At 50.3% G+C, this 25,607-nt stretch overlaps 1 protein-coding gene across 9 annotated transcripts in view; it reads left to right on the forward strand.

Annotated features, from left to right (window-relative positions):
• AMOTL1 (angiomotin like 1) overlaps positions 1-25,607 on the forward strand; it is a 153,046-nt gene that overhangs the window by 121,291 nt on the left and 6,148 nt on the right. For all 9 annotated transcript variants that reach the window (XM_078432980.2, XM_081790347.1, XM_081790348.1 and 6 more), the window contains 6 exons: positions 7,906-8,051; positions 12,197-12,346; positions 15,981-16,171; positions 20,667-20,792; positions 21,463-21,689; positions 24,990-25,250. In XM_078432980.2, the coding sequence (XP_078289106.2) occupies positions 7,906-8,051; positions 12,197-12,346; positions 15,981-16,171; positions 20,667-20,792; positions 21,463-21,689; positions 24,990-25,250 (1,101 nt within the window). The remainder of the gene's footprint in view (positions 1-7,905; positions 8,052-12,196; positions 12,347-15,980; positions 16,172-20,666; positions 20,793-21,462; positions 21,690-24,989; positions 25,251-25,607) is intronic.

The following is a 25,607-nucleotide window of genomic DNA, read 5'->3' on the forward strand; positions in this document are numbered from 1 at the left end:
TCCCTTCTCTCCCCTCCCCATCTCTCTCTGCCCAGGCTCTGCAGAACACTGGGGTTTGAACTCCCGATCTTAACTTCCCTATTGAGAATTCATTTAAAAACAGTTCACTGTTGGAGCCATGTAAAACAAGCCCCCACTGGACTGTTCAGTGTGTGTGTCAACAGACCTACTTAGCCGCCCACTCTCACCCTCTCCTCTGTCTCAGTCGCCCGGTGGAACCATGGCAACCCGCACTTGCACACTGGGGCTGCCAGAGCTGAAGACCCTTTCCTGAGATGACAAGTTTCTTTACCTGAGAAACTGTATCAGCCGATTTTACAAAGACAACAAAAAGCCAGAAAAGCAGCTTATGGGGTCAGCTTTGCATTGCCTTTTCATCTCTGAATTAGTTAGCATGGCTTTGAAAGGGGGATCATCTTTCATCTTTTTTTTTTTTTAATGTTTGTTTATTTTGGGGAGAGAAAAAGAGACAGAGCATGAGCGGGGGGAGGGGCAGAGAGAGAGGGGGAGATGCAGAATCCGGAGCAGGCTCCAGTCTCCGAGCTGTCAGCACAGAGCCTGACACAGGGCTCGAACTCACGGACCGCGAGATCATGATCTCAGCTGAAGTCTGATGCTTAACTGACTGAGCCACCCAGGCGCCCCATCTTTCATCTTTTACATCAAATAAGTCTCATGTCAAGAGCTCACTCTTCTATAATGTAAATAGCACCCTGTTTGGCGGGGGGTGGGGGGGGGTCTCTTTCTGGGTTCATCAGTCTGACTCTCAAACTGAGGTGAGGGGGTGAGGGCAGATGTCAAGAATGCACTCCCGTGTAAAATATCTCTGAGGCAGAATGAACCTGAATAATTTGCAGATAGGGAACTAAATGAAATACCTCCTGTTGTCTTTGCACTCACACGACCTCAGAAAAAAGAAATTACTCTTAGCGTCAACGGGACTTCCAAAAGGATTTGACTCTTCCCTTACCTCATAGCTTGTAGCTGGCCCTTGGAATAGAGTTCTCCCCAACATCTGTTCAGTGTTAATAAGATACGGGGCCAGGGAATCCAGAGCCGAAGAATCCTAGAGGAGAAGAAACAGGCGAAGAAACTTTAGGGAGAGAATATGGCAAATAAATATTTGTACATGTTTTCGCAAGAGGGAATCTGTTTCATTAGCGGTGCAGAGGAGTTTCTAGTTAACAGAATTGACGCCATTACTGTTAGTCAGCATCCTCCTAAGGTGTTAACCAAACTACCAAGTCCTTTCTTGGTGGAGAAGGGTGTAGACGTATAAGAAAGAAGAGTAGAGTGTCTTAGCGATCTTTCATTATGAAAAGTAAAATGTGCCTGAGCTGGTAGCTAAAGCCCAAATAAGAGGGCTGTTTTCTAAGTGCATCTGTGTGCAATGGAGCCCTCAGGCAGGAAGTATAGTCAGGGGCCGGGGTTTCCATAAATCAAGGCATAGTTTGCATTTAAGGGTTTATGTTTGTCTGTACAGCTCTGTTTTCCTCTCTCTCTCACTGTGGATTCTCATCCACTCTTATGTTCACCTGCTCGATTCTTCATTCTCTAGAGAATGGCTTTCTCCGTGTCTCCAAATCACGTGCTGGAATATGGCTGCTAGCCGAAGAGCTGGGTTACCACGTCAGCATCACGCCTCTCCATGGCTCCCACTTGCATGTTCCTGGACGAGAGACTCTGACTGGCCTAGGTTGGGTGTGTGGCCCTTCAGGTTTGACCCCCTCAAAAGGGGAGTACTAGGCAGGGACAGATGAGGGGGGCTTTGTAGGGCACTCATGGCAACTTGCCAGATTAGCTCTGTGGGTAGAGCACTGTAGTAATGGCTCTTCTAAACTGAGTGTTGTCTAAACCAGGTCTCTGAAAGTTGGCTGCTCCATGGAGAGCCAGTGAGGAAGCACTTGCCTCTTGCAGGCCCTGTCTCACGGGTGCTGGACGTGGGCCCTCTGCTGTGGTACAGAGGGCCTGGGGACTGTCAGCCCCATCTCCTCTGACTCCCACTGTCCATGGCCTGTTCTCTGGTAGCGTCCTTTACATTCTCGTTACTCAGAGCAGCCAGATGCTGTACTCCTACAATCAGTCTCATCAGTCAGAATGAGAGTGCAGGTTGTTGGCATTTCAGAGGGTGTGTTGGGCTGTGCCTGCCTTCTCCTCCCTTTGCTCCATCACCACTGCGTCCTCTTGCCACATGCAGGGCAACAAGAGTCTTCCTTGAGAAGTACCAGGGAAATAACTGCACAGAACCAGCCAGTTAGTGGGTTAGTTGTGTGCGTCTGTGTGAGCACATGGGATCTGGAACTCGAACAGAATTGGCTTGGTCTGTGTTTATATCTATGCACATACACACACGAATGTGCACCTAATCCAGGACAGATCTAAATCCCCACAGAACCAGCCAGGGAATGGGTTAAACCTTGGTTCTGGCTGCAAGGAGAGAATGGGGAAAGGAAGACTTATCTTTTACCTTCCACGCCTTCCAGTAAATTAGTCAGCCCTCGGCCACGCTGGCAGCAACTGGTCTCTCCTGTCCCTCCAGCTATATTGGCTTCAGGGATAAGCTCATCAAAAACCCATACATCAGGAAAGGCCTAGAAATTAATGCCTGTTGAGAAGAGCCAGGTCACAGCTTTGCCCCCACATGAACTCCAGCCATAAGTTGGAGCACCGAATTCTAAACTAGCAGTGTGGCACACGGCACCCTGGCACCCCCACTGTCAGACCCCACCCACGTACCCCATCCTCTGTATTTCCCAACAGAGGTTACTCACCATCCCATGGCTCAGTCGGCTGTCGAGCTGACTCAGGTAGCAATTGCAGAAACACTTTCAACAGACTGTCCACTTTGGACCTTCCCTAGAACTGGCAGAGGAGAAGGTAAGATGGAGAGGAGGGAGCATCTTTGAATTATTGGGCCAGTTCTAGTTTGCGTCCCCATTTGCACTTTCATTAGGAAAGACACTAACCTTGTGGGTGGCGGCAAAGAAGCGACTACCGTTTGACCTGTACTAGTGTCACAGCTCACTTGGCTTTGGTTTTCTCGAACCAAGTTGTCGAACAAAGTTGTTAGGAGGATTGAGTGAGGTCCTTCTATAAAGCAGAAGACATGGTGCCTGAGACATGGTAAGCCCCCAGTAAGACGTCAGCTGGTGTTGTTATTTATCGAGTACCTGTTATGCGCCAAGCCCCGTGGGAGGTATTTTCCGGATAGCCACTCTAATCCTCACATCGGTCACGCAAAGTGGATCTTGTTTGTTCCTTTTGAGGAGATGGAGTCCGGGACATCTCACATGTCCAAGGTGAACCGGTGTGTGAAAGTGCCGGAATCGAACCAGGCTAGCCTGGCAAAGCCGTGCCACCGCTGTGGTTTCCAGAGTAAACAGTGTATGAGCAGACATCCTCTGTGTAAATGGGCCTGGGGCCATGTGCTAAACAACCCGCTGCTCCACGCAGTTCAGGGTAATTCATATCCACTGAGTAAACGGACCATTCTGGGCAAGAGTTCTCTTGTGTCAACTTGCCTGTTCTAGGAATTCTCAGTATATACGTTGGAGCCCAACCAAAAATTCAGTGTGAGGCTGGTATTTCTTGAGATACCCCATGGGGCTTAACTAATACTAAGCTGAAGCGACTGTCTTATGCAGTGGTTTCACCCATGGGGCTCTTCCTTGGCATCTCCCAAGAGAGGACCTTTTAGAATAGCTCTGACACCCCTCAGTCCTGTGTCTCCAGGGGCACAGCCAGCACGCGCCCCCACAGGCTCACTGCCTTGATACCCCTCTCCTCACACACTAGCCTGAATTAGATGTTCTCTCTGTGTTCTCACAACACCTGTGCAAGCATGTTAGTGCGACCTGTCACATTGCCTTTGTGTGTGTCCTCGTGTCTTCGTGCCTGACTGAGAGGATGTGTCTTCGTGCCTGAGAGGAAAACGCTATGACCTACTCATCTCGCAGCCCCCGAATTTATCACACTTTTAGGAACACCAACAATAACCACACATGATCATAGTTGACATTTACTGGGTACTTACTTTTTTTAATGTTTGTTTGTGAGAGAGAGAGAGCGCACAATCAGAGGAGGGGCAGAAAGGGGGGTAGGGAGCAGAGGATCCAAAGCGGGCTCCAGGCTCTGCACTGACAGCAGAGAGCCCAACGCAGGGCTCCAACTTACGAACTGTGAGATCACAAAGTGAGCCGAAGTCGGATGCTCAACTGACTGGACCACCCAGGCGCCCTGCGCCATACCATATGCATTTTCCATGTAGGTACTATTGTGATCCTCCCTTTAAAGGCAAGGAAGCTGAAGCACAAAGAGGTTCATTCACCCCCAAAGTCTCAGAACTGTAAGTGGTAGATCTGAACATGAATCCAGGCAATTTGCTTCTAGAACCAAGCTTTTCACGGTACTCTCTGACGCCGCCATGTAATAGATGCTTAATTAATTGATATTTACAAATGGATATACATGTGGATGGGATTTCTGTGTTTGGAGAAATGTGATATGGCCTGTGACATACTTAAGTGTCTTCCATAATGAGCATCATGGAGCTCTCTGGTACTTTCTGCGTCTTGTATTCTGCACTTCTCTCTGCCTGCTTGCACAGGTGAGGCACATAGCACCATGCTTGTGAACTTGAGTTCGGCACAAAAGCACTCTCTGCCTCAGCCGTTGACAGAGTCGTCCCGCTCCTGTGGGCATGTGACTTATTTGGAAAGTGGAAATAGTAACGGGAATAATAATTACACAGTAAATTTAGAATAATGGGAATAGTTAGAGGGAATTAAGTCCCCATTCTTGGAACACAGTTCAGGTTCAACAAACATGAGCAGATTTTGTTACTGTTGCTGCTGTCGAGAACATTGTCCTATCAGTGGATAAGAAGTTCTGAGCCAGTGTGAGTGATACTAAGTGATATTGCTGCAGCCTGAAATTTAAGGTCGTCAACCTCATAACAGACATGTTTCGACCTGTGAGTTTCAGAGGACTGCAAAGCAGTCCAGAGCTAACGGAGTCTTCATTCAATACCGACGTCTTAGTCCGGTGGTGCAACCTGTGGGGTTCAGGGAGCCTCAGCAGAGAAGGGAACGAGGGACATCCATGGTCAGCACGGCTTCAGTGGCAGAGTGGACAGCTGTGGAACAAAGGCTGTCAGGAGATAGCTAGCAGCTAACGAGAACTAACTACCATTTATTATACGGTTGGCAGTGAACTTGGCGCATAGTAGAGATTCATCCATTCATTCAACGATATTGAGCCAGGCACTCTTCTAGGCTCAGGGAGTCAATAATGACCAAAACAGATACCTAGGATATTCAGGCTTTGTATGCCTCATCTCTACCAACAGAGTCATGTTTGATAACACTGTGATATAGATGCTATCTGTCTCGTTGGATAGTTCCATTAGATGATTTGATTACATGAGGGAGCTGAGTCTCAGAGAGAGGTTAACCATGCTTGAGACCTCATAACTGGAAAGTGGTGAACTTGGGATTTGAATCTAGTTCTTTCTGATGTTGAGGTCCATGCCTTAACCACAGTATGATGTCAAGTAAAGAGTAAATGCTAGAATCCAGTGTGTCTGCCTCTGTGTGTGTGTGTGTGTGTGTGTGTGTGTGTGTAGGAGGGGAAGGATACTTAATTCAGAAATATGAATAGCTGTCCTTGCAACACAGAAAAAATTCTGATCATCAATTTGCCGAACTCGAGCGGCTTCTAATCTTGAGCTCAGTCTATCGTTTTACTCTCTTCTGGTCAAAATCAACATGTCCTTGGCTGCCCTCAACAAAGAGAAAAACTTTTACGCTTAGGCTGATAAGCAGACAGAAGCCCTGAAATCCAGCGTTTCATTCCCAAACATGCTGAGTAACTCCTGGGTGCCCTCCAGAGCCTGGACAAGGCAAGTGGGCACCCTGCCTGTTGAGATGTTGCCCAAACCCATGGAGCTAGTGTTCAAATGTCATTGACTTTGCATAGAAAGAGTGAAATGCTCTGGGTTGTTCAGGGCTGTGGATGGTGGGGCGCAGAGCCAGTGGGCCGCTACTGACCCATTCGTTTGGGCCTTTCGTGTGGCCGTTCTCCATGGATTGGGAAAGAAGTGTCAGATGCCGCTGAAAGGGAGAAGTGGGGAGGTCAGTTGGCCATTGCCAGGAGGCACACAAATAGCCCACAAGTAATTCTGTGTTTGGGGTCAGGATCTTGGTGGCTTCATTTTGTTTCCAGGGGATGCCGTTGTTTCTGCCACTTAGCTGTACCCAGGCTGCCAGTTCCAAAGCTGTTCTACTTCCACTCGGATCCTGTCACCGTGACCTCACAGTGCAGGGGCAGTGTAGTCAAGGGGGAAGGACACTATGCCGAGACATCAGGAGACCCGGGTTTGGGCTCTCTCTCTGTGCCAGCTGGCAGGGAGACCTTGGACAAGTGCCTTCGTTCTTGGGCTTTCCTTTTTGCACTCATAAAGTAGCAGGCAGAACCAGAGGGGGTATTTCCTATGATCCCTTCCGGCTCTAAAATTATGAGTTTGTTAATGCTTATTTGTAGGCTTAAAGTGTCTTTTTTATTCTCCTGCCCTGTATTCAAAAGCACGTTTCCTGCTCCTTAAGCACAGCATTTTTTCCATTGCTTCCATGCCCACTGGGCTGGTCCTTAGTGTTTGATAACTCTTTGTTGAATTAATGGATGACTTTACGAGGAAATACGAATGAGTGAAACCATGGGCACCCGCTGGTGTAGCTTCCGGACCATGGTTGCCGAAGGATCCCGATAACCCATCTGAAGCATTCGAGTGACGTGGGCCCGTTGAAATCAGCTTCTAACTCTTGCTGCTGCTGTTGCATATGCCTTGTTTTTCACAATGATGGACTAGCATGAGTAGGGTTTATGTAACCACTTTTTTTCAATAATGAAGTGTTTTTCCGTGTCACTAATAATATCTTATTTAATTTTTAATGGATGCAATCTAGGCTATTGGAGGGTTTTAAGTAGTTTATTTACCCAATCCCTTAATCTTTCACGTTGAGTTCATTCAAGTTTTTCCATATTACGTACAACGTGACCAAAGATTCCGATTTATTTTCAAAATAAAATGTATTGCTTTTGTTAACAGGGAAAATGTCTCCGATGAGTAATACTGTTCCCGTGACACCACTGGCCATCCCTGCTTAAACTAACATGGTGGTCAGTCTACCGGAAGGTGGTGTGGAAGCTACTGAACGCAGGGTGGCCCTTGCTGTCCGTGTGCAAAGAGACAGTGATTGCTATCAGATATACTGCCACTGAATGAGAAGAAAACAGTTTCCTAAATCCAAAGCAGTGTCCCTAAATCCAAAGCAATTTCCATTTCCCCTCTTGAACAGAATTAGGAGAAAATGTGGGTGTCTGGGTTGTACAGGAAGAAGATCCAGCCCAAGATTGGAGGCCTGGGTTAGGGCTCCCCTCTGTTCTTGGCCTCAGTCAAAGAGCTGAACCCTCTGGGCCTTGGTTTATTTTTCTGTGAATGAGAATATTAGTATTATTGTTAGTCCTGCCTGCCCTTTCATCACTGGTTCAGAAGACAGAAGCAGGGGAGGTTTGAGCATAAAATGAAATCGTAGGTACAAGGCTAATTTGAAGCATTAAAAGTAAATGTTGTACAGAAGTGAGTTACAGAGAACATGGGTCACTGGTTCTTTGTGTACCGTTCATCTCTGGAACTGTGAGCTGAAATGTATTGAGAGTTAACAGCGGTTTTTGAGCAAATCCTTACCGCACACATCACCGCTATTAAGAGGGAGCAAAAGCAGTAATTCAACCCTCTGCTCTCTGCAGGCTTTTTTGTTTCTAATCCTTGCCAGATGTAGACTGGCCGTGAGCCCAGAGGGTGAGTGCTTTCTGATAGAGGTGGTTTTGTTCTTGTCTCCCTTTTAGACAAAGAATTCTTGAAGGAGAAGGAGAAGTTGGAAATGGAGTTAGCAGCAGTGCGGACCGCGAGTGAGGACCACCGGAGACACATCGAGATCCTGGACCAGGCTCTGAGCAACGCCCAGGCCAGGGTCATCAAGCTGGAGGAGGAGGTGAGACGGGGTGAAGACATAACCCTGAGGGCCTCTGCTTCGTTTTCCTAACCAGCACCCCTGCCCGGAGCCAACTCCAAGGCGTTAAGTCAGGGGGAGGGATGTAGGAGGCCTCCCAAATAAAAGTTCATACAAACACAGTTTATACAGCCCAGAACTAGGCAGAGTATGAAAGACAGCCGTGAGAGAGCACACTTTCCGCCTGAAAGCCAGCCTACCGCCCATTGGTGGGCAGGTGTCCAGGGCTGGAAATAAATGGAGGGATTGGAAACCACTGGTGCCTGTGGAGAAAAGAGACTAACCGTTTAAAAAAAAAAAAAAAAAGAGTTTATCTGCTCTGTCTCTGGGCTTTTGATTGCATTAAAAAAAAAAGGGAGGGGGCAAAAGTGTCCCCCCAAAAGTGGAGGTGGCATTCAGCAAACCAGGCTCCAGTTTCCAGAAGTTGGCTCAGCTGGGCAGTGACTTCCGTAGTGCAGGAAATTTTGAGCCCTCTCAAGCATTATGGATGTAGCGGTCTCTGATTAAATCAACCCTTTAGATTAAGTTTTGTGAGGTAGACTTTGCTTTCCGGCCTACTGTGGAAGAACTTGAACGGCCATTTCTGAGGTTCAGGCTATGGATGCGGTAGCAGGAGAGGAGAGGCCCAGGCAGGTAGATGGGAGCTTTCTGGACCACCCCTGTGGGCTCCCTGAGGTGGCAAATCCCCACTATTACAGGGGCTGTCCTGCCCAGAGCCACGTGGAAAATAGAAGCTCATATTCCACACAAAGTACTGACCTGGGTGCTTGGCACGCAGAAAACAGTGCTCTTGTCAATCCAACTGTGGCTGAAAACGAAAAGCTGCTCCTTCAGAAGACATGTCCTGACGCTGGGTAACCCGGGTGTCCCAGCACCTTCGGCTTCAAGGTTCAAGCAGCTGAAGGGGGAGACTGTTAAATCAACAAAGGTCTTGCCCATTAGAAGCCTTTTAAACCCATGAATCCTAATATAGAAACTGCAATTTACAAAAATGTTTATTTTTGAGAGAGAGAGAGAGAGAGCAAGTGTGCATGTGAAAGAGGGTGGGAGGGGGCAGAGAGAGAGGGAGAAAGAATCCCAAGCAGGATCAGTGCCACAGAGCCTGTCTCGAGGCTCAGTCTCATGAACCGTGAGATCCTGATCTGAGCCGACATCAAGAGTTGGACGCTTAACCGACGGAGCCGTCCAGGCGCCTCTGCAGAAACCGCAATTTTAAGACTAGCATGAGGACCCCAAGCAGCAGTCCCAGAGGATTCTCTGTTGCCACTCATTAAGTAGGAAGTACATTTGCTGCAGACAGCGACCTTAATCCCTCAAGGACACAAGGTCTGTTTGGAGAAAGGGAGGCCAGGACTCCTCATTAAGGTTGTCACTGAAATTTCTTATTCAGGCTCCATCTCCATATATGGAGCCAAAGAGAATTAAAATTTTTTAAATCTTTTCATTTTAATATTTCTAATAAAATACAAGCTAATTGTGAGTTCCTTAAAGACAGGTTTTTTATAATCACCGGTATGGATCTTTTCTTGTTGTTACAGAAGGTCTTTGATTGCATGGAGCTCCTCCAAAATCTTTGTCCCCCTTCCAGCATGACTCCCTGTTCTCATTAAAGTTTCTTTTGAAAGGTCTTCATTCAGTTCAGGTAGCCCAAATTGAGTGCTTACCCTGACTTCTTTGACTCCAGAGCCAGACTATGGTGAATTAGAATCCTGACCCTACGATGTGTCAGTCTGCGACCTTGAGCAAGTCCTGTGACCTCTTCAGTCCTCAGTCTTCTCTCTGTTAAATGGAGATAATACAGCAGTTGTGTTCTTACTGCCATCAGGAGGATTCAACGAGATAATTGCATGTAAAGCACATGCTTGGCATGGAGGAGCTCCAAAAATGTTGGCTGATAAAACTGTTGTTCTTTTTTTTTTTATGTTATTTATTTAGTTTGAGGCAGAGAGAGCAGTGGGGGAGGGGCAGAGAGAGAGGGAGAGAGAGAATCCCAAGCAGGCTCTACACTGTCAGAGCAGAGCCCCACGTGAGGTTCAGACTCATGAACCATGAGATCACGACCTGAGCCAAAATCAAGAGTCACTCGCTTAACCGACTGAGCTACCCAGGCGCCCCTTAACTGTTATTCTTAATCACACTCAACCTAATATCCTCATTGCTAGACTTAAGGCTGATACAAAGGTGAATGAGACAGATCCGTGCCTTCGAGGAACTTGCTATTGATTAGGAATAGCAATTCTCTGTTTAGCAAACATTTGTTGAGTACTTTGCAGGATGTCAGGTACTGTTGCAGGCATTAGGGACATACTGTGTCCTCTGCCCAACAGGGACCACGATGAACAGATCTCATGGCCCTTCTGTTCGAATGGCTGCACGCGCAGAAAACTGTATACAGTGTAGGATGTGCTGTAAGTAGTGTATGAATGATACTCACAAAATGTTTCCTCAGATCAGTCCTCTTCTGGCACAGGAACCTGCAGTTAGTGGGTCCTTCAGTGTCTGTTTGGTTGAAACAAGTCATCAAAAGCACAGTGAAGGAAAGAGTTTGATGGACACTGATGCCAAGAGCAGGTTTAGAGAAGGCTGTAAGGTTGCTGCCCCCTACCCCCCGCCACGAAAGGTCAGAAGCACCTCCATTTTATTTCAGTGGCTTTGGCTGGGATACAGGTATAGCTCAATACGGTGCTGTCTGCTAAGTTGAGAAACCGCCTTTTGCAGCAAACTCTTAAATCACTAGCATGTTCCAGCTTGCCGGTGCAATCGTGGGTTGAACTCAGGATCTGAATCACCTGCAAGGCATCAGCACACCCAGGTGCAGACAGGAAATACCATCTGGTGTCTTCTCACCCACAACCAGATCAAGTCAACACCTCAGCCTGGTTTTTGGCATGAGCCAGTTCCCAGAAAGTTAGAATTGGGCCTGGGATTTATGGACACGGGCCAGACTCCTAATTGGAAGAAAACAAAGTTTTCATGATTCTGAATCTGTGCCTGATGGGACATTTACATAAATCCTTTTTACCTTAGTTTCCGTCTCCTCAGTTTACAGGTAGTCTTTGGGGCTGTTAACTACTCCTCTGTAAAGGGCTCTGAAGTCTTTTAGGAGAAAGTTACTCCACAAATATCTGAATAGGAAATTTTATATTTATTCACACACAAATGGGTACACATGCATGTATACATACACCTACAGTTATTATAGAAGATTTGAAAATTGCAGAAAAGAATAAGGAAGATGAAAAGCTACTGTTGTGCCATACACATAAACATGGTGATGCTTTTAAGTAATTTCCAGTCCTTTTTTAATTAAAAGAATTTTTTTAACATGTATTTATTTTTGAGAGACAGAGCGAGACAGGGCACGAGTGGGGGAGGGGCAGAGAGAGGGGGGTACACAGAATCCAAAGCAGGCTCCAGGCTCCGAGCTGTCAGCACAGAGCCCGACGCGGGGCTCGAACTCACAGACCGCGAGATCATGACCTGAGCCCAAGTCGGCTGCTTAACCGTCCAGTCTTTTTTTTTAAATTTATTTACTTATTTATTTTGAGAGAGAGAGCAAGCATGAGTGGGGGAGGGGCAGAAAGAGAGGGAGAGAGAGAATCCAAAGCAGGCTCCAAGCTGTCAGCACAGAGTCCAACACGGGGTTCCATCCCACGAACCTCCATGAGATCGTGACCTGAGCCCAAATCAGGAGTGGGACGCTTACCTGACTGAGCTACCCAGGCGCCCCTTCCAGTCTTTTTTTATGCATAGACAATAGATAGATGGGCAGGCAGAGTTTTGAGCACATATATAGTTTTTGATTCTGGGTTTTCCTTGTGGCACTGAAAACTCTTTACTGGCTTCCTTTTCACTGTCTGCAAATGCTGTGATCGTTAAGCGATTACCAAGGATGGAGCTCAGAGCTATACACGCTACTGAAAGCGGGCGCCCTAGTAGGGTCTTTAATTCCTGGTGGCCTTTGTCTGAATCCTTTCTACCCTAGCGCACCAGGGGGATGGCGGTAGGGAAGGCACATGCACTTGCAGTTCAGATAGGACCCCGGGTAATCCAACCCCCCACCTCCACCCCAGCTTTGAGTACTGCCGCTCTGAGTTCTCTGCTGCTCTTCACTGTCCCCTGCTCAGCTACGAGAGAAGCAAGCCTATGTGGAGAAGGTTGAGAAGCTCCAGCAGGCCCTGAGCCAGCTGCAGTCTGCGTGTGAGAAGCGAGAGCAGATGGAGCGGAGACTGCGGACCTGGCTGGAGAGAGAGCTGGATGCGCTGAGAACGCAGCAGGTGAGGCTGAGGACCCAGCAGGTGAGGCCGGGGACCCAGCAGGTGAGGCTGAGGACCCAGCAGGTGAGGCCGGGGCCACACATCCACCCAGCACCTGTTCTGCAGCCAGCACCTGCTGTGGTTCAGGCTGTGCACTATGCCTTGGTGAATGAGAACTCCATCCCCAGCGAGCCAACGTAGCAGCCAGCGGAGGGACCAGGCAGTCCGTGCATTGCAGTGACGAAAGAGAGAAAGTGGTGGCCACCGGGGGCGCAGGGCACAGCGGAATGTGGCTGTAGACAGCCTCACAGAGGGGGACCCTTGAGTTGGACTTGGAAGAGATGAGTTTGTTGGACATTCCGGGGAAAGAACACCAGAGATAGGAGGAGGATTTTGCGTAGGGGAGAGAGGTACGAAACAGCGGGGCGAGTTCCGGATGGCTGGGTACAGCTAGCTGGGGGAGAATGCAGCGAGGTGGCTTGTGAGGGGGCATTTGGTCAGGTTGAGAGATTGTACTTTTTCCCGTAGTCAGCAGAGAACCGGTGACTGGAGTGTGTTTAAGGCAGAGAGGAACATGGTACAAGACTGGAGAAAGAGCCCTCTGGGAGGGTCTGGAGGGGTGAATGTTGAAGTTAAGGGAGCCAAGCTATGGGTGGGACTCTAAGGGGGAGTCAGTAAGAGGGTGAAATTAGTAGGGCGTGATCACCGGTGAGTGTTGAGAGGTAAAAGAGAGGAAGGATTCAGGACTATCACTAGACTATAATATTGGCCATAAGCTCCTAGTTTTGCCTTTCCTTCTTTCTGCCAATAACAGCTGTCCATATGACTTTGCTGTTAATAGCTTAGAGTACAACGCACCAGCCTAGGGCCCGTGTGTGCCTCAGCAAGGGGAAAAGTCATGCCGGAAAGTTCTGCAGCTGGGCCGGGCTCCATTACACGCCGGTCAAAGGCCCCCGGCTCCAGAGAGAGCCTGGGCTTGTGTGTCCTCAGCCGGTGGGCTGAGCCCTCTCTGCAGCTGGTGAAGGGTGTGTTCTAAGTTGGGAACCAGGGAAACACTAGACAGGGCTCCATGGAATTATCTACTGGATAGAGCATAGTGGTTGTGGTTGGAATACTTGAAAACACTTGAAAGCATCTGTTCGGTCCAGCTCAGCTCTTTCCCATGGCAGGCGCACACATTTCCCTCTGGGTGTGGGTACTTGGCCAGGGAAGGAGGTGTTAGTGAGATTGCCCAGAAAATTAAGGAACCCACCCAGCCTCCCGCCATCTTGGCTTAGTTGATGGCTCACAGGAAGGGTGAGTCTGTCTCTGAACTTCACATCCATCTAACCTGAGCCATATTCCCTGGTACTTAAGGTCCACCCTTCAGTTCTTCTCAGTTACTGAGATCTTAACCTCCCCACACTGCGGGCAGGCTTCTCTGGTGCCTGGTACTGTGCTGGCACCCGGTGGATACTTACGAGCTTTTGGCTGACAAAAAGGGCACGTCTCAATACTCAGAGCAAAAAAGAAGTTTCTTTTTCAGTTAATGTGCCACCCACACCCTACAGTTAGATTCCTTATCCTTGGATCTTCTATTTTGAGTGCTGTGAAAGCAGACTCAACTCCATTATCTTTGTTATTATAAGTACTCTCTCTCCACCTTGGGAGGTAAAATAGTACTTAGCATCATTTGAGGCTGAGACGAGGTAAAGGAGAAATGAAGGTAAGAGGAAGGGAAAGGAACATTTTTAAGAATTCACAATTTTATCTTTCTTGCAAAGAGCTCAAAATAATTTTCACGTCTTGCTACCACAGCAGTCCTATGAGATAAAAGAGAGAAGGTGGGGTGTGGGGGTGGGGGGGATGCTCTTGAAGAGGAAAATTAGGCACAGGGCAGTTAAGAGGCCAGCCCAAGGTCATTAGCTAATTAGGACATTCCTCCCAGGTGAAAACACGAAGGACAAAGGATTGTATGTGTATTGTTCACTGTGGCATCCCCAAGCAGAGGGTACGTGTTCAGTAAGTATTTGTGGACTAGTGAGTGGGCAGCAGAAGCTGGCCCACCTGACCCTCAACCCGTTTTTCTGGCCAGGATATGTACCCATTAGACCGTGCTATCTCTGTGTTCTTGAACATTGAAATTCATGCATTTATTTAGATAACTCTTAATGACCTGAATGAAGGGCCCTGGGAAGAGGTGCCGTGATCTCATGGGAGGTCAGAAGGATGTTGCAGAAATAAGCCAGCTGCAGTGACGTCAACAAGGGATTTAGAAAATGACAAGCAGAGATAGCAGCTTAGCCAGGCTGTGGGATATTGTTCTTAGAGAGTTTCTAACAGCAGGGGAGCCTCTCATCTCGATGGACGGGTTCATTTGTCCCCCTGCTTGAGGCCGGTGCCTGGCCAGAGGGGGGGGTCAGCGGCTTCCTGTACAGGTTGATGAGGACAGTTACGTGCTTTCTGCTCCATTCTTGCCTAACCGTTGGTTACTGGCAAGCAACCACCAGATTCTAGAATATTTGTAATTATAGCTTTAAAAAACTGACTAGAAACATATGGGTTCTAGAAAGCCCCTGGGCCCACTTGCTGTCACCTCTGTGGTAGGATTGGACTCTGGTGACTGCAGCTCGCGTGCGAGCTGTTGCTCTGGGTAATGGGTGTGCCTCAGGGTAAAGTGTTCAGGTACCCCTCACCTTGCAACCAGCCCTGCCATTTACAGTTTGTGATCGCTGGAAAACACGAGGGCAGTGTGCATCCCAGGACGTAGAATAACTGGGGCGAAATTCTCTCCTGAAGGCAGAACTTCCTCAAAACCCCGCCGTCCTGGAAGTCGTGCTGTTCAGAGGAAATAGTATCCCTGAGTCAAAAGGAGGGGGGGAAATCTGAAATGTCAGTATCCTCGGCTTGTGACCACCGCTTTACTTCCTATCTTCCAGACACAGATGAAAAGAAAGGGCTGACAAGCTCGACTTGCATTGGAGGTTTCTGGTAGCACTTTACTTTGGCTGGCCCTTTCAGATTCATTAAGTGCTTTCATATGCACTATCTTATTTGATTCTGAGGCCCCTCTGTGGCGCAAGCACTCCTTGCTCTGGGTCCCAGATGGGAAGTGTGGGGGGACGTGTACCTCAGGGCATCTGGCTGCCCCTTCCTTTGCCTTTACATCTTATGTCCCAGCCTCCAGGGGCAACAGACAGGGGGAACCACTTCCTTGGCCCCCAGGGAAAATGCCCTAGCCCAGCAGGCCAAGCCCTAGTTCCTGTTTTCGCTTTTGGGATAAATGAACGGCAGGACGCCGGACAAGCCGCTTGTAGTCGTGCGGAGCTGTGTGGCCAGACAGTCCCCCCGGTGCGACCCTCCTCCTGAGTAGCTGAGGGATAACCGAACAGTTCATTTCGCCTCTCAGAGGCCTGGTTCTGTCATCTCTAACACTGGGAGGATGTTGTGTCCCAGGCTCTTCCGTGAGAGTGCAATGAGATGGAGACTTTGGGAGGTGAGGCGGCCTGGCGGTGGGAGCTGTCGAGTCTGGGTTACCCGCGCCTGAGAGGCAGCAGAGAGCGTGAGGGCGGCGTGGGAACGTGCCGCGGGATCGGCGCGAAGCGTGCACGCTGCGCACCGTGTGCACGGTCTGGCCCTTTTCTGGATCCGGGTGTTCTTTCTCCTGCTTCTGCAGAAACATGGGAACGGCCAGCCAGCCAGCGTGCCGGAGTATAATGCCCCAGCCCTCATGGAACTTGTGAGGGAGAAGGAGGAGCGGATCCTGGCCCTGGAGGCCGACATGACAAAGTGGGAACAGAAGTATCTGGAGGAGAGTACCATCCGCCACTTCGCCATGAATGCCGCCGCCACTGCGGCGGCTGAGAGGTGAGGCCGGCCTGCGGTGCGGCCGGGGGACTCGTTCACACACTGCAAGGACATCCATGCAGCGGAGAACTCTGTGGGCCTCCAGCGGGGTGTGGCGAAAGGGTGTTTGAGGCTGTTCTCTAACAGGGGGCGTGTTTCATGGACCCACCGTCGGGCTCTGTGCTGGCAGCTCGGAGCCTGCTTGGGAGTCTCTCTTTCTCCCACTCTTTGTGCCCCTCTCCTGTTCATACGCTCGCTCGCTCTCGAAACAAATAACCGTTTTTAAAAAATTAGCTCAGGATGCTCTATAATTCCCGAAGGAGTTCTGTTGAACCGTCAGCTTGTCTGTATGAGCAGGGGCTTACCTGTGCATGTGGGAGCCCGGACCTGACTGGCCGTGCATCCCACCACCAGCCAGGGCCCCCACTGCCTCCCCACCCCTCCCCCACCAGTTTTTTGTGGGCCCGTAGATGCTCTGGGCGTTTAATTCAGAGTCATTTGGGATTTTTCCACGTTTAGGGTCAACATATATGGAAGAGATCCTCAAATCGCAAAGGAGCACCCATAGAACTGGACTTTTATACAGGCTGTTGTTATACCATCTGGGAGGGTGGGATCTGAACCAGGTGAGGAGTAAAGACTCGGGATGCAACCCGATCATCTGGTCAGTCCCACATTTGGGGGGATGTGCTGTTTCTTAAACGAGGAACAGAAGGCCTGTCGGGGTGGAGGGCATATGGGGGTGCTCTGTAAGGTCTCATAACTCATGTAGAGAAGACCCCTCCCCAGCACCCCAGATGTTACCTCCAGGGACTTGGAGAGAGAGCAGTGCCACCCACAAGGACACAGGTGCCTTCACTGGGTGCCACACACTGGTACCTGGGGAGACCTGCAGACCCGTGTGGAAAATGACTACCGGGGATCATTTTCTAGGGCTCACGTGTTACCTACGTATGTCTGTGCCATGAGGGAAAAGAGCCCACCTAAGCCTCTCTGAGTGAGACTTGGGAGCGGGAATAGACCAGCGCGAGGCACGTCGTGTGACGGAGCCCGAGTCGCGGCCCGAGACCTGGAGGAATCTGCAGCCTCCAGTTCAGTCCTCGTGCCCATGGGTGAGAACCGCAAAGCCTTGATTTTTACATAGTTGAGAGGCGTTTATGTTCAGCCTTTCGTCTTCTGAGGCAATGCTGAGTCACCTCTGTATCTGGAGGAAGAACACAGACCGTCGTTAAGCGACAGGGGGATTTGGCCTTCTCTGCCAGATTTGGGCTAATTCACAGCTGTCAGTGATTGCCCTGGGAGTCGTTCACGCCGTGTCGTTTTGACGGAGAGCACGCTGCACGCTGGGTAGGCAGGACACCCACATTCAAGGCTTCTGCCTCGACTGCTGCCCGTAGGTGTGATTCTGCCTAAGCCTTTCCAAGAGTCCTTACTTCATTCAAAACTCACCCGATCCCCGAAAGGGAAATTATAATTCTTGGCTACTTTCGAGCAGAGAGCCACAGCACATTCCGCTGGCCGAGGACACCAAAGCCCCACAGCAGGGCACGCGTGCTACCTTGTGGGTCCATGTTGTCTCCACTCCTGCTGTTTTATGAGGTTAGATGTGTGTGTGTGTGGGATCCTGGGCCCTGAGAGGACAAGTGTAACTGGGATGTCAAATCAGAAGCGCCCTGTGGTGGGTACCAGAGGGGGACCGTTGGGGGGGGGGGGTGTGTCAGACCAGAGTCCACCTTCAGCCACTCGCCTGTGCTAGGCCCTGCCTTACTCATCATCGTCCGGGCAAGAGAAATTGGTCTGTTGCCCTCAAAGAACGGGAGTCCCGTGGGGTTTACCAGCCCCACCGCTGTCTTCTGCCCTGTTTGGAGTCGCAGATGGTCAGGTGAATCAAAGCTCCTTCCACCATCCCTCCATTCCCCCCTTCTTTGCTGCCAGAGGTGTGTATTTACTGAGTATCTACTAATTCTGTGGAAATTACCTTCCCTTTCCCCACCACTCTCTCCCACGGCCTTGGGGAAAGTCAGTTCAGAGGAGGTCAGGTAGTCACTCCAGTCTTGATGTTCTTTTCAAGGAAAACCTTTGTAATTTTGCACTGCTTTCCTCTTGATAAAAAGGGACAAAAGGAAAATGAATTTTTGAGGAAGGCCAAAATTCTGAGCTCTCGTCTTGATGCTGAATGGCTGCCTGTGAACCGGTAAAAATGACCAGCCGCTGGTTTTGTAACTTGCCAGCCTCTGATGCGTGCTTCACATTTATAAAGCAGTGAATTTTTAAAAATTTATTGTTGTATACCAAGTGATTTTGCCATCTTGGTGCATTTTGGCACCAACGATCAGAATTTTGAGAGGTTGGGCCTTTTTATGGTTTTGAAGCTTTTTACAGATTTCAATGCAACGAAATATTTTTTCGAGAGCCTTGTAGTGTGTTTACACTTTCTAACTTGTTTTGATCTAATTGTTCTTGCTGTCCTTACTTGACAGTATAAACACAAATGTTTTAATTTGTCTCTGGCTCTGTATGAATTTGCCCAAAGCCACTCGTTTGGAAATGTTTCCTCGCCACCAATTTCTGTGTTGATGACTTTTGTGCACTCCAGGGTGAACCCATAACCTGCAGAATTGGCCTCAAAATTCTGCCCATGTGACGACACAGCAGAAACCCCCGCCCATCAACCCCTGGTGCTCCAGAGCCCTTCTTCCCAAGTGCTCTTTTGCCTGTCTGTTTGTTTAAAGCTTTTGCTTATTTTCTGTGTTAGTTGGCCCTGTGGTTGTTTTCAGCCACATTTCGCACAAATGCCACACGCTGTCATGTTTATATTCATTGGTTTATGTTCTCTTCATGCCTTTTTGCTGGGGCCTTCTTCACAAAGACGCGGAAGCTTTGGTGGTGTCGAGTGGTAGCTAAGGGCATGGAGGGAACCATCGGGATTTGAATCCGGCTCCACCTTCGCTGAGTGTTCTCACAAAGTCACCTAACCTATTTGTTCACCTGTAAAAGGACACAGTCATGCCAACTGCACAGGTTGCTATAAGGACCATGTGAGAGGCCGTGTGCAGCGTGCCTTACCCCGTCCCTGGCAGAAAGGAAATGCTCATCCGTTGATAGCTGTCATCACAGAGCTGAAAGAAGGCGTTCTCGTTGCTGTTCTTGAGTGTTCTAGAAAAGAGCTGTTCAGATTTTAAATATGACTGTGGCATTGGAACATGAAGCTAAAGAGATGTGAAATCTTCGGCTAGATCCTTTCTTATCAACGTAACATTCACTGATCAGAGACATTACTACACCTTTCGGTCTGAGATATATTTAGATGACTTTCAGGTGGCTCAGTTATCTTTTTCTTAAATGTTCATTTATTTTAAGAAAGAGTGCAAGTGGGAGAGGGGCAGAGAGAGAGGGAGACAGAGGATCCGAAGCGGGCCCTGTGCTGACAGCAGAGAGCCTGATGTGGGGCTCGAACTCACAAACCGTGAGATCATGACCTGAGCTGAAGTTGGGCGCTCAATTGACTGAGCCACCTAGGTGCCCCATCAGTTATCTTTTTACTGATCATGGTTAATTAGGAGTAATAAATTACCAAAACCAGTGACAGGAAGAGTGATCTTTGACCAGTTGTTTTCAGACAGATGCCTGCTTCCAGCATTTTCATTCACCTTATCTGTCCCTCCCCTTGCTCACCTTTTTTTTTTTTTTAAATGTTTATTTGTTTTTGAGAGAGAGAGACACACAGAGTGTGAGTGGGGGAGGGGGAGGGTCAGAGAGAGAGAGGGAGACACAGAATCCGAAGCAGGCTCCAGGCTCGGAGCTTGTCAGCACAGAGCCTGACACGGGGCTCGAACTCACCGACTGCGAGATCATGACCTGAGCCAAAGTCAGCCACTGAACCGACTGAGCCACCCAGGTGCCCCGCCCTCGCTCACCTTCTTAATTGGACTTTCTGAGGACAGGCGTGTGCCACCTTCATCCTCTGCCCTGCTCCCCAGCATGGCTGTCACACTGAACGGACCTGAATCCTAGGCAGAGGCTCAGAAAACTAGAAGTGAGCTAGCCTGCAAGCGTGAAGGAAGATTCCAGCTGAGCCTCACCATCCGGGAGGACCAGCGTCTGTTTCATGTCTTTGCTGAGTCTCCTTCTTACTGTAAAATACGGAAATCACTGCTGGGTGGGGGAGAAATGGAAATAAAACTTTGCCTGTGATTGAGAATGGATAAGTATGGAAGAGAATAAACGGAGATACACCAGTACAGTAACAACAGCACCCGATGTCTGGGGTCCACAGCATGCCATATAGCTTAATGCACAATGCCGTTAGTAGAAGGGGCAGGGAGTTTTGATTTGTGGACTTGATTTCGTTTTCCCTGGACACTGTCTTCATCTGTCGGGTTTAGGGGGAGCATTGGCCAGGGTTTAGGAGAGGACTTAGATGAAGGAGTTTGTGGAGAGAGACCTTCGTGTGGTGCCCTCGGGCGCCTCCCCGGGGGCACCTGCCTCACTCTCTGTGTGTGTCCTGTGTTCCCAGGGACACCACGATCATCAACCACTCGAGGAACGGCAGCTACGGCGAGAGCTCGCTGGAGGTGCACATCTGGCAGGAGGAGGAGGACGTGGCACAGGCCACCAGGAGGTGTCAGGACATGGAGTACACGTAAGGGACAGCCCTGTGCCTGGCCGTGCCACCGGGCTCCCCTGTGGCCACTCTCCTCAAGGTCCCCACCGGGCCCACCGGCCCCTCCCTGTTCTGAACAGCTGACAGGCCCAGTCACGAGCCGAGTCACAAAGAGACATCAAGCATTTTCTGACTCTCAGTTCTGGCCATGAGGGGAGAAAATAGCCTTTTCCCAGAAAACCTGTCCATCTTTTCTTTTCGTTCCTCAGAAAATGGGGAAATTGACTTTAGTGGAACGCCCACCCTGGGTAAGGCTTCAGGGTTTCCGAGTTTCCGTGCTGCCCCTCCCGCCCCTGCCACCGGGACCCAAGACCCTCTGACTTGGTCCCTGAGCACACCTTGGCCTTGGGGGGGGTGGAGGTGGAAGGGGTCCCTGCTGGGAGGCCACAGCCATTCTGCCTGTCTGTCCTCGGATCCCAGGAGGGCGCAGAGTCCCCTGAGAGGCCAGAGAAGGTGCACCCTCTGATCTACCACGAAAGGTCCGTCTTCTACCATTTGCAGATTGTAAGTGCCGAAGACTCACCACGCACTTAGCTCTTCGTCCCTGGGTTACAGTTCGAGCCCCTGGGGCAGCCTGAGAGAAATGTTTCAAATTCTTCCAGCCAAATAGCTTTCGATTATGACTGTTTGGTTTTGTTTTGTTGTACAGTATTAAAAATCTCCACGCCAAAATCATAGAGAAGGACGCCATGATTAAGGTCCTTCAGCAGCGATCCCGTAAAGATGCCGGGAAGACGGACTCCTCCAGCCTGCGGCCTGCCCGCTCCGTGCCGTCCATTGCTGCGGCCACCGGGATACACTCCCGCCAGACTTCCCTCACCAGCGGCCAGTTGGCCGAGGAGAAGAAGGAGGAGAAGACCTGGAAGGGGAGCATAGGTGAGCCCCGTGCCTCCTTCGGGCCAGGGTCGGAAAAGCAGGAGCTGCAGAAATGTGGCGAGGGTACCGCATCCGGAGGAAAGGGTCCTGACCCTTTTGTGGCACGCTGCCTCTGCCCCTCATGGGACACAGAAATGTCTGCGAGTATCTCTGAGTCTGTTTATTCGTGTGTGAACTGGGGAGGATAACCACTCCTACTTGCTTGGGGAAATTAAATGAGCTATGTGGAAACAAAGCTGTCCTCCAGGGGTAGCATTTAGCCGTGGGTTGATTCACGTCCTGATTGTCATCATTATCGCTGAAAGTTGAAGTGACCCCTTACAACACAACACGTTCCAATGGGAAAAGCCCGGGGCCATCGGGCCTTGAGGTTGGCTCCACCTCTGCTCCTGCGTCTGGGAAAGCAAGGCCATGTCTGCCCTGCTTTGTGCCGTGCGGCTGAGGTGAGGGCCGGATGGGAGGAGAAGGGGGAGACGGTGCTGTGGAACGGTGCTCTCGTGCGTACGGGGTGGGTGGTGGTAGTTTTCGTGGTGCTGTGGTTGCACGGGCACAATTTCGGGGCAAGTTCTCCAGATGTGGTCTTAGCCACAGCAGGGTTCCTAGGGTGAGGGCAGGCCTGCTGACTGAGGTAGCTGAGGCTGGAGAGGAAGCAGCAGCACCCCCAGACACCCGTCCTCCTCGCTCCTCCCCGGCGCTCCGGCAGCTCCCAGGGTCTGGCCCTTTGGTGCCTTTCCCTGGGTCCCGGTGTGTTTTGTTTATCTGTGGAGCTGAGAGCCACTTTCCCTCAGCATGGAACCCCAGAGGACCCTGGCTGCTTTGTGCCAAGGGGAGAGCTTCCAGGGTGGGCCTGACAGAGTCGGGGGATCAAAGGTGCCCAGTCAGAGTCTCTGCTTGAAGTCTTTCCACAAGGCAGTTCAGCGGCCCCTGCCCTCCAAGGAAATGTACTTCAGAGAGGACGTGTGGACAGCAGCTAGGATCACCAAAGACCCTCCCGAGGACACGTAGCTCCCTACCCCAGTTACAGAGCCTGGGAGCAGTGCTTGGTCAGGTCTGGTGAAGGAGTCTGAGGTGGGCTCGGCCGTGATGGAGCCCTTGCTGGCACAGGCCGTTGGTGGCATCCAGCCAGGCAGGCGTTTCCCTGGTGTCTGTGCCTGTGGCCGCTGGCATTTGGCAAGCCTAAACCGGGCCCGGGAGCCTGAGGACCCGGCCCGCAGGACGAGTTGCTGTGTTCTCCGCACGGGTATTCTTCCTCATTGTTGTGATTGGGGTCACATCACAGGAAAACAGAAGGGGCCTCTCGGAGGGGCTGGGCAGGGGCACGCATTCACAGTTCCCAAAATGTTTCTGCCGTCTCTTGCCCCGTGGGCTCTGGAAGCAGGTGGAGGTGACGGCGTCTACCTTCCTGCAGGCTCGGGGCTCCCCAGCGGGATGACTGGCGAGCCACTCGGTTCCACCAGAACGTCCCCCATCGGACTGTGGAGGTTCGACAGGCAGGGTGATGAGCGGGGAGGAATGCACGTTGGACTTGAAGTCAGGTCCAGCTGCACTTGAGTCCCGTTTCTGCTACTTCTTAGCCACGGAGATGTTAATTTCTCCGAGGTCCCGTGTCCTTTTCTGTAAAACAGAAGAAAACAGCAGGACCTGTGTCAGAGGAGCGCTGTAAGATAAAAAGCGAGCTGATGGCGTGTGAAGCACCTAGCCGAAGATGCTTGTCCCTCAGAATGCAGTCCAGGGACCAGCAGCGGCCGCTGGTCCTGTCTCTGAGGGGCTCCTCGGGGAAGCAGAATCCAGGCCCCGCCCACTGAACCAAATCTTCATCTTAACAATGTATCCAAGTATTTGCGGTGCACGTTGCATTTGGAGAAGCACCGCTGTGGGCAAACTGAATTGCCCTGCGTTGTGTTATGAGGGGCACCTTGACATAGCCCTGGCGAACAGATCCTTGAGTGTGCTCACCGCCTTTTCTATAGGCTAGTGTTGTGGAGTGCCGGCACATTCCTGAATGTGTGCTGTATTTCACCGTTGAGGAACACAAAGGTTTTCTCTTGGCCGGCACGTCCCCTTTCCACCCCAGCCTGCTGTTGGGACAGAGAGGAGGAAGAGGACTACGTGGCCCTGTCCAGGGGCGCCTGGGTGGCTCAGTCAGTTAAGCGTCCGACTTCGGCTCAGGTCATGATCTCACGGTTCGTGGGTTCGAGCCCCGTGTCGGGTTCTGTGCTGACAGCGCAGAGCCAGGAGCTCACTCTGGATTCTGTGTCTCCCTCTCTCTCTGCGCCTCCCCTGCTTGTGTTCTGTCTCTCTCTCTCAAAAATAAATAAAAAATAAACTTTAAGTGGCTCTGTCTAGAAGCCTAGCTGGCTTCCCGCTTCCTGGGGGCCGTGGCTGTCCCCTCACTGCAAGGGATCGCCTCTGGGGAGTAATGTGCACAAGTGTTGCCCTGACTGGGAAGCATGTTTGTTTTTGAACCTGGGCCTGCCGGGGGCCACCAAGAGTGGGGCGGTGTTGTGGACCGCTCAACAGAGTGCGGGTCACCGGGACCATGTGTCAGATCAAAGGAGCCTTCAGTGTTTCCTCAGCACACACCTGCTGCTCAAGGCGAGCCCTCCTGGGCCTGTTATAGCTTCGTTCTAGAAAGCCTTCCAGGAATGCCCCTGTCCCTCAAAACTGGCTATTAGGCAACTCTTTTTCTTCTTTATTTAAAAAATTTTAATTTTCTTTTTTTTTTTTATTTTAAGATTATGTTGGGCATAGTTTTATCCTGCTGTTCATCATATTACATCATAAGCAGTTTACTTAACAACTTCTCTCCTCCCCAAAAAAACCTATATAGTTTTAGAGAAGGGAGTAGTTTTTTTAATGTTTTTATTTTTTTAATTTTCTCAGCACTTGTCATTTGATCAAGCACATAAGAAGTGCTTATAAATGCATTTGGTAAATGAGTAAGTGAATGAAGGAAGCAGTCCTCAGTCAAGAAGGAAATCATGTCCAAGACTTGGGGGGTTTTTTTTTTGTTTGTTTTTGTTTAAAGAATGGGATTGAGGGGTGCTTGGGTGGCTCAGTAGGTTAAGTGGCCGACTTTGGCTCAGGTCATGATCTCGTGGCTCGTGGGTTCGAGCCCCGTGTCAAACTCTGTGCTGACAGCTCAGAGCCTGGAGCCTGCTCTGGATTCTGTGTTTCCCTCTCTCTCTGCCCCTGTTCTGCTTGTGCTCTCTCTCTCAAAAATAAATAAACAACAACAACAAAAAAAAACAAAAAGAAAAGAAAAGAATGGCACTGAAAAAGCTGTGTTTGCGCCCTCAGGGTTGCTGCTGGGGAAGGACCACCCTGAGCACACTTCAACGGCCTCCACCGCAGCGCTGTCCCCCGCAGCCTCCACCGCCTCGGCCAGCAGCGCCCACGCTAAGACAGGCAGCAAGGACAGCAGCACCCAGACGGACAAGAGCGCCGAACTCTTCTGGCCCAGCATGGCCTCTCTGCCCAACCGTGGCAGGCTGAGCGTCACCCCTTCCAACAGCCCGGTCCTGAAACACCCGGTGGCCAAAGGACCTGCAGAGAAACCAGGTAGGAAGTTCTTAGCTCCGCTTATCCTTAGACAAGCCCACAACTCTGTCCTGAGAGGGAGCCAGCCTTTGGTTGGGAGCTAGGGAGGGAGCAGGGCTCTCATCGGCTCTCGCTCTCTGGGGTTTGTGAATGATTATGCTTACCCTCATGCACTTTATTCTTACAGGAATGAAATGTGTGTAGATGCTTTTAATTTATTACCATTTACATGAGTGCACAACTTGAATGTACCCTTTTAACACACGCTTGTGATCAGTCCTTTCCCAGAGGGGTGAAAATGGACCCACTGCGGGGTGTGAGGGAATTAGTTCCCCAAAGCCTGTTTGGGAGCTAGCCAGGCACCCGGTACAGAGATGT

Source organism: Panthera onca, chromosome D1, assembly GCF_046562875.1.
Source record: "Panthera onca isolate mPanOnc1 chromosome D1, mPanOnc1 haplotype 2, whole genome shotgun sequence".
NCBI lineage: Eukaryota > Metazoa > Chordata > Mammalia > Carnivora > Felidae > Panthera > Panthera onca.